General features: G+C 49.6%; 1 protein-coding gene across 1 annotated transcript; it reads right to left on the bottom strand.

The window, feature by feature from the left end:
* Positions 1 to 1,479: 1,479 nt before the first annotated feature.
* LOC135999684 (olfactory receptor 14C36-like) lies at positions 1,480 to 6,979 on the bottom strand. The gene is made up of 2 exons (XM_065653244.1): positions 6,084 to 6,979; positions 1,480 to 1,525 (listed from the first exon to the last, which is right to left on the bottom strand). Exons 1-2 carry the CDS (start codon positions 6,977 to 6,979, stop codon positions 1,480 to 1,482), a joined length of 942 nt encoding a protein of 313 aa, XP_065509316.1.
* Between the last annotated feature and the right edge of the window lie 7,532 nt (positions 6,980 to 14,511).

Genomic DNA, 14,511 nt, shown 5'->3' with positions numbered 1-14,511 from the left:
CAACAAAGCCAAGTGCCAGGTCCTGCACTAAAGTCATAACACCAGCAGGTAACGCTACAGGCTCGGAGAGGAGCAGCTGGAAAGCTGCCTGGTGGAAAAGGACCTGGAGCTGTTGGTCAACAGCGGCTGAACCTGAGCCAGCAGTGTGCTCAGGTGGCCAAAAAAGGCCAATGGTATCCTGGCTGGTATCAGCACTAGTGTGACCAGCAGGACTAGAGAAGAGATTGTTCCCCTGTCCTGGCCACTGGTGAGGCTGCAGCTCAAATCCTGGGGTCAGTTTTGGGCACCCTACAGCAAGAAAGACTTTGAGGTGGTGGAGTCAGTTAAGAGAGGGACAACAAAGTTGATGAAGGGTCTGGAGCACAAGTCAGATGGGGAGCGGCTGAGGGAGCTGAAGCTGTTTAGCCTGGAGAAAAGGAGGCTGAGGGGAGACCTTATTGGTCTCTGCAACTACCTGAAAGGAGGTTGTAGTGAGGTGTGGGTCAGTCTCTTTTATCCAGGTAACAAGTGATAGAACAAGAGGAAATGGCCTCAAGTTGTGCCAGGGAATGACTGGGTAATAGAAAAAATTTCTTCATGAAAAGGATTTTTGGGCATTTGAACTGGCTGCTCAGGGAAGTAGTTGAGTCACCATCCCTGGAGGGTTTTAAAAGACATGTAGAAATGGGGCTTAGGGACATGCTTTAGTGGTGGACTTGGCAGTGTTGGGTTTATGCCTGGACTCTATCATCTTAAAGGTCTTTTCTGACCTACATGATTCTATGATTCCATTATTCTATTATTTTATGATTCTTCTGTGCTTGTACCTACACACAAATACAGATTTTCTCATATAAAAAGACAGATGACAGATATCTGATAAGATCAGTGCAAATTTGGCCATCCCAAATGGGCACATTACACTGAAGCTTTTTACCCTGCTTTTCTCCATCAGGCAAGTGTCGCCAAAACCTCAGAGTGGGATTCACTCTGTGCCAAGAGTAAGAAGTGGCATGGACAGTTATTGGCAGGGAGCTTTTGGGGCCCTGGGCTGTGTAAGACAAAAATAAAGTGTTTCGAATGCTGTAGGTTTCCATATGATGGAAATGTTGAGAACATTTTTTTTTGTTTTAAGCAATAAAAAATAGAATGAAAGATGTAGAGTGAAAGACAAGTCTTATTGCAGATTTAGGCTTCAAATATATCTGGTGTTGTTAACCTCCTTCCTTTGTTTTGCCTTGTTTTACTATACTGATCTCTGGGGGATTTTATGTTCTGCCTTTGTTTGCAAAGGCAAGTGTTCATAACGTTGGGCTGGGATGCAGTTACAGGGACAGGGGTGGGTGGTGCCAGTGTAGGTGCCCTGGGACCCTCTGCCCAGGCTCCAGCTGCAGCTTCCGAGGGGCTCTGGTCTCCAGCAGGTTCTCTGTGACAACGACCAGTCCAGACCTGGACTGCAGAGACACTGGCTCCTCTGGAGGTGGCCCTGGATACTTGTGGTCAGGAAATGGAGCTCGCCCTGAAAATGTGAGACATTTGCACACGTCTTTAAAAGCAGGAGCAGGAAATCATCAGCTGAAACAATTAAATACCTTAAATAAAATATCAGTGTTTTCCCATGAGATCAAAATGAGGCTTTTCAGCATGTGCATTAAGAGCAAGAGGAGAACTTCTCATCTTCCACTAGATTTGCCTTGCCAGCACTCTCTCTGTTAGGCTGTGCATCTGATCTCCCTCATCTTTCATGTATTTCCACCCATCCTAACTAAACTGACCATGTCTGAAGTCACATTTCCAGCAACTAATCTACACACAAGCACTTGCGATTGCTCTCTGGATTTCCCTTCCCCTTACTCTTTGATCACTCAGACATCTCTCAACAATCCAGTTGCTGCTTTCAGCTTCAAGGAGGTAAAAGCTTCCTTGTCTTTTGGTAGTCTGTCTAATTCTGTCTTTAGCCAACTCTTTTATTGTGTTTATTTTGTAATTCATTTCTGCCTAAAATATTTTCTCATGGTTATGCCTTGTGAATGGTGAATCTCATTGGTGGCAGTTTGTCCTTGGCATACAGTTGAGGAGTGTGTTTTCTTTTAATCATGAATCTTATCAGTTTTATTTTGTTTGTTCAAAAGGAAAGAAAAGTCCCTCTTTGCCTGTGTGCAGCCAGGTCTCCAAGGAGAGCAGGTGGGAGCTGGTGCAAAGGAGCTGGAACATCCAGCTGCAGACTGCAGTGGAGAAGTCTGGTGTAAGGAAAAGGGATGCAAGTCCTAGGTGGCCAATGAGAGAAATGATGGGGTTGGGGAGGTGAGGAGCAAGGTTGTCCACACAGTGTCAGGCCTCAAGTGTCAGACCTTCTCCAACCAGTCCAGACCTCCACAGGAGAGACCCTGGATCGATATAATACTGATAGAATATTTTCTTTAAACGGAAAAATTAATGAAATACACCCTTTAAAATAGAAAGACGCTTTTATTAGAAGCTTTTTGAAATCTTTCTACATAGTTACACCAAGAAAACTCTCTAATTCACTGTACAAGAGTAGAAGGAAATTACAAGAAGAGACATGGTTTCTTAGAGCTTTCTTCAGTGTAATGAGCCCCATGGTGCATTTGGTGCTGAGTCCTTGAAACTCACTGAGGTGCTGAGAGGAGATTGCACAAACCTTGCCAGAAGTCAAAGTCAGAAGAAATAAGTACTAAGTACCTTGAAGTATTAATGAGTTCCACCGAGGACAAGTACCAGCAAAGCCTCCCCAGGGACTCGTTAGAGCAGAGAATTGGAGGCCATGATGGCAGATAAACAAAGGGTCATGTGCAGGCAGCTGAGGTGCTGAGAAAAGCCTGGTTTTGTTGGATGAAGCAGAGAGGCCAAGGCCTGACCCCCAGCCCCTGGGAAGGCAGATCCTGTCCCTCACCCATTGCTCAGGGCTCTTCCTGGGGCAGGGGGATGTGGGCTGTGTGATGCTGAGTGAAGGACAATGGTGTGACAGTTCCCAGCCTTCCTGGGGATGTGCAAGGAGGCCATGAGGTGCCCCCAGTGCCTGAGGACAACATGATGATTGCCATAGCCAAGGGGACAAAGATTTGGGTTCTCTTGGTTACATCCAGCCTTGCCAGTGCCCTTTGCCATCTCCACCACAGGTTGTCCTACACTGCCCCACAGCTGCTTCTGTTTCCCTGCAGGCTGCAGACACCCATCTTGCTTCCTCCCCTCGCTCTCACCCAGGTATTTCCATACATTGACTGATGTGTCTCCACTCTCATGGTCTGTTCCTTGAAACACAAGGTGGTGGACTGAACTCATGCTCCTTCTGAATGATTTCTTGTACCACAGCACTACCCTTTGAGTGACATTTCTTCCTTCTCATGTCCAGTTTCCACATTCCAAGCTGCGCTGTGTGGCAGTGTTTCTCTCCTCTGCTGTAGAAAGGAGGACCCTGAAAACTACTGACCTGTCAATCTGTTACCTGTGCCTGGGAAGATCATGGAACAGATCCTCCCAGAAGCTGTGCTAAAGCACAAGGAGGACAAGGAGGACAGGGAGGTGATTTCAGACAGCCAGAAGCAGAAAGGAGAAGCCATGACCTCCAGGCAATGGGAAGGGGAATCCTGTCACTCATACACGGTTCAGGGCTCTTCCTGGGACCGTGGGATGTGGGTGTGCAAGGCCGAGGGAAGGACAACACTGGTACAACAACTTCCAGCTTCTTCATTGGGCCTCCAAGGAGGCAACGAGGCCCCAGTGCCATGAGGACAACATGTCTTCTCCTAGGCCTCAGTGGCACAGACAACTGCCATGGCCAAGGGGACAGAGACCTGGGTTCTGTTGGTCCCTTCCAGCCTTGCCAGCGCCCTTTGCCATCTCCATCACAGGCTGTTCTACACGGTCCTACACCTGCCCCTCCTTCCCTGCAGGCTGTAGACACCCATCTCGCTTCCCCACCTGCTCTCACCCCAGCATTTCTGTCCCTTCACTGATGTGTCTGCACCCTCACTGGCTGTTCTTTGGAACACAAAGCCATGGGCTGATCCAGCTCCCTCTGGGTGACCTCTTGCATCACAGCACTGCCCTTCTAGTGACATTTCTTCCTCCTGATATCCAGTTCTCACCTTCCAAACTGCACTTCATGACTTTTTTTTCCCTCTTCTTTTTTTTTCCCATTACCAAGGAACGCTCAGCCACCTGAGTAACTGCCCATCAAACAGAGAACCCAACCTGTTAGTCTTCTTGTCATCTTGCACTCGAACAGAGAGAAGTAATCTCACAATGATCTTCTAAATCTCAGGACTGCTGCTGGCCTTTCAGCTTCTCTGATAGACATGACCATGTCCCTGCTGCTGTCCCATCATGTACTCAGATGAGATGAACATGACAATCCGTCTCCAAGGCCTCTTCCTGGGTGGGACCTGTAGGTACTTAGGCAGAGGTTCTTTCCCAGCCGTGTCCCTGCTGCTGGCCTGTCACCTCCAGAGACAGAACTGACCTCACAGTCCCCTTCACAGCCACACGCTTCTGACTGGATTAGGAGACACTGACACACAGCTGATGTCATAACACACCATGCCCATCCATCAACCTCCTATGGCCCAGGACCTGACCAGATGAATGTATGCTTGTATTAGGGAAGTTATCAAATGTATATCCTACTAACGATTTGAGCACATAAACATCCCAGTCCTGCATCCAGGCAGATTCCTCTGGTATGTAACATCCAACATGAAGTGACATCTAGACACCGTCTGCCCCACAGGCCTTCATGGAAGCTCAAGGAATGTCTGGTTATTTTTCACTTGGGCTCATCTCACCTCGGGTTCCTGTCACCTCACACACATGATGTGCATGCTCACAGCTCATCTGTTCAATGAAAACCTCCTGTTGCCACTCTCAAGGGATGGGAGGTACCTCAGCCTTAAGGTGTGTGTCCCTGCTCTGTCTTCATCTGAGATGTCCCACATCATGTGGAATGGGCACAGTTCAAGGAAGGACAACCCAGTGCTGCATTCACGTGTTTTCCCATGGGATGTTCCTCCCAACATGAAGTGACCTTGAGACACTGTCTGTCCCCCAGTCCTTCACGGAAAACCCTGGAATAGCTGATGGTGTTTTTGCTCACTAGGGTTCATGTCAACTCATGTACATGATGTGCGTGCTCATATCTCATCTGTACAATACAAACATGGACTGCTGAACTACTCATTCAGTGTCCATCCATGGAGATAAGAACAACCTCTGTGGGTGAGAGGCCAGTGCTGGAAATGGTGGTTGTGAGAGGCTGGTCCATGATGATTGACCTGAGGCTCCTTCCCAAGGGGTGTCCAGTGCACAGGGGCACAGCCCAGCCCCTGCTCTGCTTGTCCTGCAGGTCTCTGGCAGGAGGCCTGGCTGTGAGAGGACACTGCTGTGTGCCCAGCCCTGCACACACACACTGTGCAGCTGCACAATGGTGTTTCATCTGTGGGCCACTTTCTTGGGCATGTTCTTGAGAAAAGCTATGAAAGAAGACCTAAAACTTCCAGGACTGCACTCAGCAGATCACCATTCTTCATGGAACGCTGTTCTGAGGCCAGCTCTGTCACAGCAGTGCCCATTGCCTGTCCCTGCCTGCGCTCACAGGACTGACACACAGCAGGACGGTGACCAAGCTGCCAGAGCACTCAGGCCTTGCACCAACACAAGGGATGAGAAGGAGAGTGTGGGAGTGGAACGAGAACAGCTCTGGAAGACCAAGGGCTGCTGCTCCCTGGCAGCGCTGCCAGGCTGGGACTCTGCTCCCCTCCACTAATGCAGACAGAAACTGTCGCTGCAGCTCCAAAAAGGCCTTAAAAGAAGATCTCAGGGGAAAAATAAAACAAAATGAAACACTGCAGGGCCTTTTATACATTTTTTTAAAAAAGTAGAGAAAAGGGCTCCTCATTTCCATAGACACTTGGTCAGAAAAAAAGGCAGACAGTGAATTAGGAAAGGAATGACAACTTTATGACAAAACACAACCACAACAACAACAAGAAACGCTGAGAATGTAATGAGTTACACTATAACTGCTCTGCAGAGGGTGAGAGTTTGTTGCTGTTTATAATTGTAAAAGTGCAGTTATCAATTTCCACACTGAATCCTGCAGCTCCTGGTTCCTCATGCTGTAGATGAGGGGGTTCACTGCTGGAGGAACCACCGAGTACAGAACAGACAGCACCAGGTCCAGTGAAGGGGATGAGATGGAGGGGGGTTTCAGGTAGGCAAAAATGCCAGTGCTGATGAAAAGAGAGACCACAGCCAGGTGAGGGAGGCAGGTGGAAAAGGCTTTGTGCCGTCCCTGCTCAGAGGGGATCCTCAGCACAGCCCTGATGATCTGCACATAGGAGAAAAAAATGAAAATAAAACATCCCTCAAAAAAAAAAGCACTAAACATGAGAAGCCCAACTTCCCTGTAGTGGGCATCTGAGCAGGAGAGCGTGAGGATCTGGGGGATTTCACAGAAGAACTGGTCAACAGTACTGCCCTTGCACAGTGGCAGTGAAAATGTATTGGCCGTGTGCAGCAGAGCATAGAGAAACCCAGTAGCCCAGGCGGCTGCTGCCATGTGGACACAAGCTCTGCTGCCCAGGAGGGTCCCGTAGTGCAGGGGTTTGCAAATGGCAACGTAGCGGTCATAGGACATGATGGTGAGGAGATAATACTCTGCTGAAATGAAAAAGAGAAACATAAAGACTTGTGCAGCACATCCCAAAAAGGAGATGGCCCTGGTGTTCCAGAGGGAGTTGGCCATGGATTTGGGGAGAGTGGTGGAGATGGAGCCCAGGTCGAGGAGGGAGAGGTTGAGCAGGAAGAAGTACATGGGGGTGTGGAGGTGCTGGTCACAGGCTATGGTGGTGATGATGAGGCCGTTGCCCAGGAGGGCAGCCAGGTAGATGCCCAGGAAGAGCCAGAAGTGCAAGAGCTGCAGCTCCCATGTGTCTGTGAACGGCAGGAGGAGGAACTGGGTGATGGAGCTGCTGTTGGACATTTGCTGTTTCTTGGAATATGGACTCTGTTCAAAAAAAGAAAACCCAACGTAAAATTAGGACAAACTCCTCTTAACAAAGCCACATCATTTTTTATAGATATCACCCCAATAGAAATGCATTTCGTTTCTCTGTTGTGTGCTGGCTGAGTGTGCTGTGAGGAGCAGGACCTCTGCCCGTGTGCTGCCCAGCAGCCAGCTTTGCTCTGCTGCAGTGAGGACATAGGAGCTGGTTTGTGACAGCTCTGACATTCACAAGGAATGGCAGATGTAATCCACCTGCAATGAAAAAGTTTAATATCTGTCCTCATGGCTGTCAAGGGCTTGGGCTGCTAAGGAGACAATTAGCATATTTTTATAAATATTTTATCTGGGTTTTTTTATTTTCCATCACCACATCAGGTGAGTGCTGTTTTTTCAGGGGTAGAAATCCTAATTTCTATGATTGAAAATGTGATGAATCGAGAGACAGGAGAGGCAAAAAGGCTCAGCTTTCTCTGGTGCTTAATTGAATCAGACAGCAGAAGTCTCCATCAGGATTGTACTCATCTGTCTGTGCTTCAGTTTGTGCTGCCATTAAAATGACTTCAGACACATATTATTCTAATTAATCCAAACAACTGGACTCACACAGCAGCAGGAGAGCCCTGTTTGAAAGGGCAGATCTGCAAACTCTTCTCTGTCCCAGCCCAGAGGTGGAGATGTGATGGAGAGAGCAGGACACGGCCCCTCACAGAGACAAGCAAAGGACTCTGGCAGGAGAGTGCGGACCCCAAGGAAAGGCTCAGCACTCCTGGCATCCTACAGCAGAGCTGGGCCTTTCTGGGGGCAGCTGGTGAGCCCAGCAGGACAGGCAGAGCAGAGTCAGGGCTCCTGGAGATGGGATGTGCTAAAGGGACAGTCCGATCATTGCCCAGCAGACAACCCCCAGCAGCCACCTGCAGAGCAGGAGCAAAAGAGCTCCTGACCAGCCCCTGCTCTGCTGCCTGGAGCTGTCCCTGCCTGCAGCTGTGTCTCTGTGCCCAGGTCTCCTCCTGTCAGTGTCACAGACCCCATCCCAGCCGCTGTGTGCTCAGCTCTGCCCTGCAGACCCCTCCCAGCAGCCGGCACTGCCCAGGGGCAGCTCTGTGTGGGCCGGCTCTGATGGGAACATCAGACCAACAACAATGAGCCTGGAAAAGTCATCCTGATGCTGTCTGGAAGCCAGGGTGTGTTGATTTCTGATACTCACAGGTTTATTCACTACTAAGAGTCACAGATTTGGAATTTCAGTTCATCCTCCTGAACTGAGACATTAATTTCTGTGTCCCCTTGGGCTCATAGACAATCTAGAGTACAAGACTGATAGAACAGGATCCTTCATTTCCACAAAGCCCCTATCTTGCTGTGCCTTTCCAAACGTCTCCAAGGAATGTCCTAAAGTAATATGGAGCTACGAGCACCCCCATTCCAAGCAGAACCTATAGCATGACCCTGCCCAGCCAGAGGTGGATCCTTCCCCCCACAGCTTCTCCCCTCAGTGTTGTTGGGATCTCCCCGGGCAGGCTGAGCGCTGACCCTGGCAGGCGGCAGAGTCCCTGCCCCGGCACAGCCCTGGGGTGCAGGGACCCTGCTCTGCAGGACAGCCCTGGGCACCTTTGGCTGCAAACTCGTCTGCTTTGATTTTCAAAATTGCTGAACAAGAGTCCTCTCCATAGGGATCCCATAAGCTGTGGCTGTTCCAGCTTTAGGAGATGCCTCCAGGAGCTACAGCTGCATTGCCCTGGACCCAGAGACTTACCATGTCAAGGGGCTGCAAAGAGTTCTCCTCCAGTGAGCTGTCAGTCATCCTCCCCATCCTGACCACCTTTAATCTCTCTCTGCCTTGCTCGTCTCCCTGAGATCCCCAGGCAGAGCCCTCAGCCCTGCTGCGCTTTGCAGAGGAGCTGCTCCTGGGCAGAGCTGTCTCTCTGCAGCGCTGCTGCTTGCCATGAGCTCCCTCTGTCCCAGGAGCCCAGCCCAGCTCAGCAGCACAGGAGCAGCCCCAGGCACTTTAAGGACCCCTCTGGTGGCTTTGGTGCTGAGTCCATGAGCCTCACAGCCTGAGAGGAATTGAAGAAACTTCTCAAGAAGTCAAAGTCAGATTCAAACTCCAAAGTTTCTTGTAATGTTAATGGGTCCCACTGAGGGACACTACTGAGAAACCATCCCCAGGGTTGGTTAGAGCAGAAAACTGGAGGCGGAGATGACAAGTCACTAAAAGCAAAGTACAGGTGGCTCTGAAGCTGAGTACACCTGGATGTGTTTCATTAACCGAAGGGCCAATCCCTGACCCCCAAACCCTGGGAAATCAGATCCTGTCCCTCTCACATTGCCCAGGGCTCTTCCTGGGACACTGTGATGTGGGGCTGTGCAAGGCCAAGGGCAGGACTATGGTCCCACACCTCCCAGGTTCCTGGCTGGGGACAAGCAGGCCATGAGGCCCCTGTGCTGTAAGGACAAGGTGTCTCCTCACAGACACTAGAGGTGGAGACAACAGCCATTGCTAAGGGGAGAAGGAGCTCATGTCTGTTGGGGGCTTTCAGCCTTTTTACATCCCTTGACCATCTCCACGACAGCCTGTCCTATGCTGTGGCATCACCTGCACCTCTTTCCCTGCAGGCTGGAGACATCCCCCCTGCTGCCCCACCTTGCTCTTGTCTGAACATCTTCCTTCCTTTGCTGATATCTCTCCATCCTCCCCAGCTGTTCCTTGAAGCACAAAGCCTTGGGCTGATGCAGACTCCCTCTGGGTGACCTGCTCCACCACAGCACTGCCCTTCCACTCACATTCCTTTCTCTGCATGTCCAGCCTGGACCTCCCCAGCTGCACTTTGTGCCTTGATTTCATCCCTATTCTGTTTCCCACTATGAAGAAAACCTCCACCATCTCTGAAACCACCCTTCAAGCACTCTCAGGCTTCTCTCCTATTACTGCAGCCTCCCCAGCACTGCTCACTTCTCCTTGTTCAGTTTCAGAACTTTGTGATGGGCAAATCCCAGATTTTCTCAAGATCTGGACTCTCCCTGGATGGAAGCTCCATTTGCTCAGCTGTTAATGTTTGCATGCGGATGGCTTATCCTGACGAGGGTGTCTCTCCTAAGACGACAGCATGAGGAGTTACAGGACACAGAGAGTGGAATTTTGCCTTCATGTGGGAGAGCATTTGGAATGCATGGAGACAGTGTCAGCTGAACGTTGAGGAGTCAGCATGAGAGGGCAGAACAACATGAGCAATGTTGTGGTGACTGGACAGCAGCTACAGGCTCCCTGATCGGGAAGAGGAATTAGATGAGGCCTCCTTCAGATAAATGAAAAAAGCCTCATGTTTCCAGGCTTCAGGTTTCCTTGTTGCAGACCTAAGATATTCCAATATCTGCAAGGTACCTGGCGTCCAGGAGGGTTTTGGAGCTCATTGACAACATCTTCCTGACACGGGTGACTGAGGGGTCAGTGAGGTGAGGTGCCCTGTGGGACTTCACACTTACAAAGCAGAAAGAGTTGGTCAGGGATGTAACAGTCAGGGATGAGAAAGTAGAGCTGAGGCTCCTGGAAGATGATAACAAGGCAAAGAGCAGGATTTCAGGAGAGCAGGCTTTGGCCTGCTGAGGGACCTACTTGGGTCCTATGGGATATGACCTTGGTGTCTGCAGTGTTTTTTCTCTCACATTTCCTCCCTTCTCTCTCCCACCTGCTGTTGTGTAGCATTTTTTACCCTTTCTCAAATACAATATCACAGAGGTTCTATCAACATCACTGAGTGGCTCAGGTGTGTCAAGGAGTGGGTCCATCTTGGAACCAGCTGAAATTCGCTCTGGCTGACGTCGGTCAAACTTCTGTTGTCTTCTCAGAGAGGTGACAACTGTAGCACACCCACACTCACCCCCAGTTCCAAGACTTTGCCATGTAAACCAAATACGGGGTGACAATGCCTTAGGTGTTACAAACTACTTGATCATGGAGAAGAAATGGAAAAGGTCTTCTGTCAGCAACCTGAGGAAGTCTCCAGTCAATGAGCAGGTTCCTATGGGGAGCTGTAGTTGCCCTCACAGTCACTGGCCGGGCAAATCTGCAGGTGCCAGCAGTCCAGAGGATCTTGGGACAACTGCTTAACACGGCTGCCTGATGGGCCAGCATGGTGATTTAGGCACCACTTTTCTGACATATTCAGTCTTTATCAGGAGATGCTCCGCATCAATATGAACTGGAGGCTGCTGATACCACCTGTTCTGGAAAGGGAGGGAAGGGTGAGCAGGGAAGGAAACAGAAGAAATTTGGCTTTATTGCTATTTATTATGGAAATGCTCTCCGTTTGGCTATTCCCGAAATCTCCTGATCATCCACACCAGATGAAGTCTTTAGGAAAATGCTGCACAAAGCCTTCGCTTGAAAGAGCATTTTAGATGTTAATGAGCCCTCTGCTGCCATGATCCTGAACTGCAGCTACTGAAAGAATGAACAAACCTCTGATGAAGTGAAAGGCCGAAGCAAAACCCAAGTTTCTGAGGGTGTTTGGGACCTCACGAAGGGCCATCACTGACACGGCTGTGAAGGAAACAACCAGTTGAGGTCCCTGTCCCTGGAGGTTGGTGAAGGAAAGACTTGGAGACACCGGTTACAGGTGGTGAAGGTGATGCGGAGGTGGCTCTGGTGCCATGTCAGCCCTTGATGTTTGTTTTTTTATCATCAGAATGGCTGAGCCCTGACCCCTGGGGCTTGGTAAATTTTTCTCAAATGTTTTTCAAGGCTTTTCCTTTGGACAGTGTGACTGCTTTGTGTTTTGGGGGTGGGTTTTATGTCAAGTGCTGTTGCTTTAACTGCAAGGCTCTGGTTTTCTGTGGAGTTGGAAATGCCTGGGAGTTCCTCACAACTCCTCCAGCTTCTTTCATACACTTGGCAATGGTCACCAATCACCTCAGTGTCTCAGTCCCAAACCTGCTTGAATCCTCTCTTTGGATCCATACCCATCACTCCAGGAGGTTATGCATCCACCAGGTTCATGGATATTTCCTGAGGTCCGTGCAAGTGTGGGCAGTGTAAGAGAGGAGCAGAGCAGGGTCACCTCATGGGCCATGACTGAGCACAGCCAGCCCCAGCAGCAGCCATTCCCCATCTCCCAGGCACAGCCATGCCCACAAGATGGCAATGTCACTACCATATACAATTAGCCCAAGAGAGGCCTTTCTTCCTTCCATATTCCCAGGAAAATCTTCCTCCTATTCCTCCTCCACCCACAGACATCAACTGCTTTCCATTTCTGGGCTCAGACATGGCTGTAAGGGTTCACTAAACCATCAGCCATCTCATTGCTTCTCCCTGACGTGCCCTGACCCTCTCCCACGCCTACACATGGCCAATCTCTGCTGCTCAGGGCCTCCCGCTCTCCAGAAGAGACCTTGAGCTTCTTGGTTCTTCCTGCTGCTTATTATAAACTTCCTCGCTCTCTCCAGAGTTCATGGTGAGCTTTCTTGTCCTAACAGCCCCTTTATGACCATGTCTTAGTAAACGGCTGTCTTTTATGATCATTTGTGCAGAAAGGGTACTCACAGAAAAGCACCCAATACGTCAAAACTGATGCTGAGTGAAATGCCATGAAGACCTGATGAGTTACCTCCATTGCTGTGTCTCTCCTGGAAGGAGTGTGTCCCGAGAAGGGGATCCAGCTTCTGCCCCTCTCTGCAGAGGCACATGAGCAGTGTCCGTGCACCTGGGGACACAAAGGGTGACTTTTGCCAGACCACCCTTCATCTGAACCACTTAGATGTGTACTTATAGATGGGGTATCATGCTTTATACTGCAAACAGCTATTTAATTTGCACTGCCAGTGGGGCTACCACTGATGCAGAGTGAAATGTGGGAGATAATTATATTGAGGCAGATTAATATTTCTTCAAATTTTTTTTTGTACTGACACTCTTAGAGAAATTACACAAACACTTGAAGGATTATTCACGCCTTTTAACATGATTATCCACAGAAGGCCCACCAGATTTGCATCTCAAGAAATTGGATGGGAGAGTTGACAGGAAGGATGGCTTGGGCTCTGTCCTGGGATCTAGGAAACTGAAACGTGCTCCCATCTCCCCAACACCCTGCCCTCCTCACTGAGGGGTTCTGAGACATTCTGCCAATGAGGTCTGAACTCACAGGCATGACAAGTATCTTATGTCTAACTGCACTTAATGGTGTCCTGCCAGCTCAGGATTTTATCTTCCATCCCTGGCAGTATTTAAAAGATGTGGAGAGGTGTTGCTTAGGGATATGGTTTAGTGGTGGCCTTGGCAGTGTTTGATTTATGGTTGGACTCCATGTTCTTAAGGGTGTTTTCCAGCCTAAATGATTCTATGATCCTATGATTCTATGATTCTATGATTTGGGTTGAAACCATTTCAATTCCCATCACGTGCATCTTCCCTCAGAGGCTGCTGTTGTGTGACACAACTGTCCTGGCTCTCCAGGCAGGTTGGGCACTGGTTTGGTGCCTGCATTGGAAGTTTTCCCCTTCCTGGGGTAAAAGACTCTTGATGGTGACTTTGATGTCTGGCTGATGTGCAGACTCCGTACATGGATGCTGACACCTCTTGAGCAACCTGCTCTAAAAGGATTAAGGAGTTGGACATGAGGAGAGCAAAAAAGAGGAGACCCTGGGTTGGGGCAAATGAAAAGGGATGCAAAAGTTGTGGTCCGGCATGCTTCGGGTACTTGTAAAGCAGCCCTGCACCTCATGTGAATTAGTTCTGTGGTCAGGGAGAACTTGAGAGCTCTCCCTAAATGGAAAATACAAAGGGGAAGGAAGGACAGCATCATCCAGGCTCAAAGGGAGCTTGGGAGGTGTCTTGACCAACCTCCTGCGCAAAGGAGGGTCAGACCAGATTACTCAGGGCTTTATCCAAACACATCTTGGACACTTTCTGGGACAGAGTGAGTGCACATGCCTGGGAAACAGCTTCCAGTGCTTGACTGTCCTCATGACTGCAAAGTTTCTCCCTTCCTATAGCACCTTTCCAAGCCCAACCAAACAGATTGCTTTTTACTCATCGACTTACACACTGACACAGACCATAATATCCTAACTTGGACACTCTAATATTGCAGGGGATGATGATGAATGTCTTCCTGACTTCCAGGTAACAGACCATCAGTGTTCTCCCCGCAACCAACAATCCTGTCCTTTCCTCACAGAAAGCAAAGAGGGCGGACAGGCACAACCTACCCTGGGTAAACCCCTTCACCTTCTCTTTCAGACACCCAGAAATGGGGTCCCAGTGGACATGCTCTGGGGCACAGCCTTGAGTTCCCCTGCACACCCATTGGCCATTTCTGTAAAGTGCACACAATGTGTGAGAGGTGCCAGTGGTCAGGGAGTCCCCCCATGTCCATGAGCTTTCAGAGATGGTGGAGAGTGGCCTCCCTGTGACATCGTCCTGCTGTCTCAGCTCCTGGGGTGCTGCCCCTCCTGCCCCATGGACTGGTCAGGATTGTGTTAGTTCCAGTGACCCCTGACTTGATCCCCAT

This window comes from Caloenas nicobarica, chromosome 29 (assembly GCF_036013445.1).
Source record: "Caloenas nicobarica isolate bCalNic1 chromosome 29, bCalNic1.hap1, whole genome shotgun sequence".
NCBI classification, from domain to species: Eukaryota; Metazoa; Chordata; class Aves; order Columbiformes; family Columbidae; genus Caloenas; species Caloenas nicobarica.
Note: the sequence above shows the minus strand (reverse complement) of the source record. Positions and strands in the feature narration are given on the sequence as shown.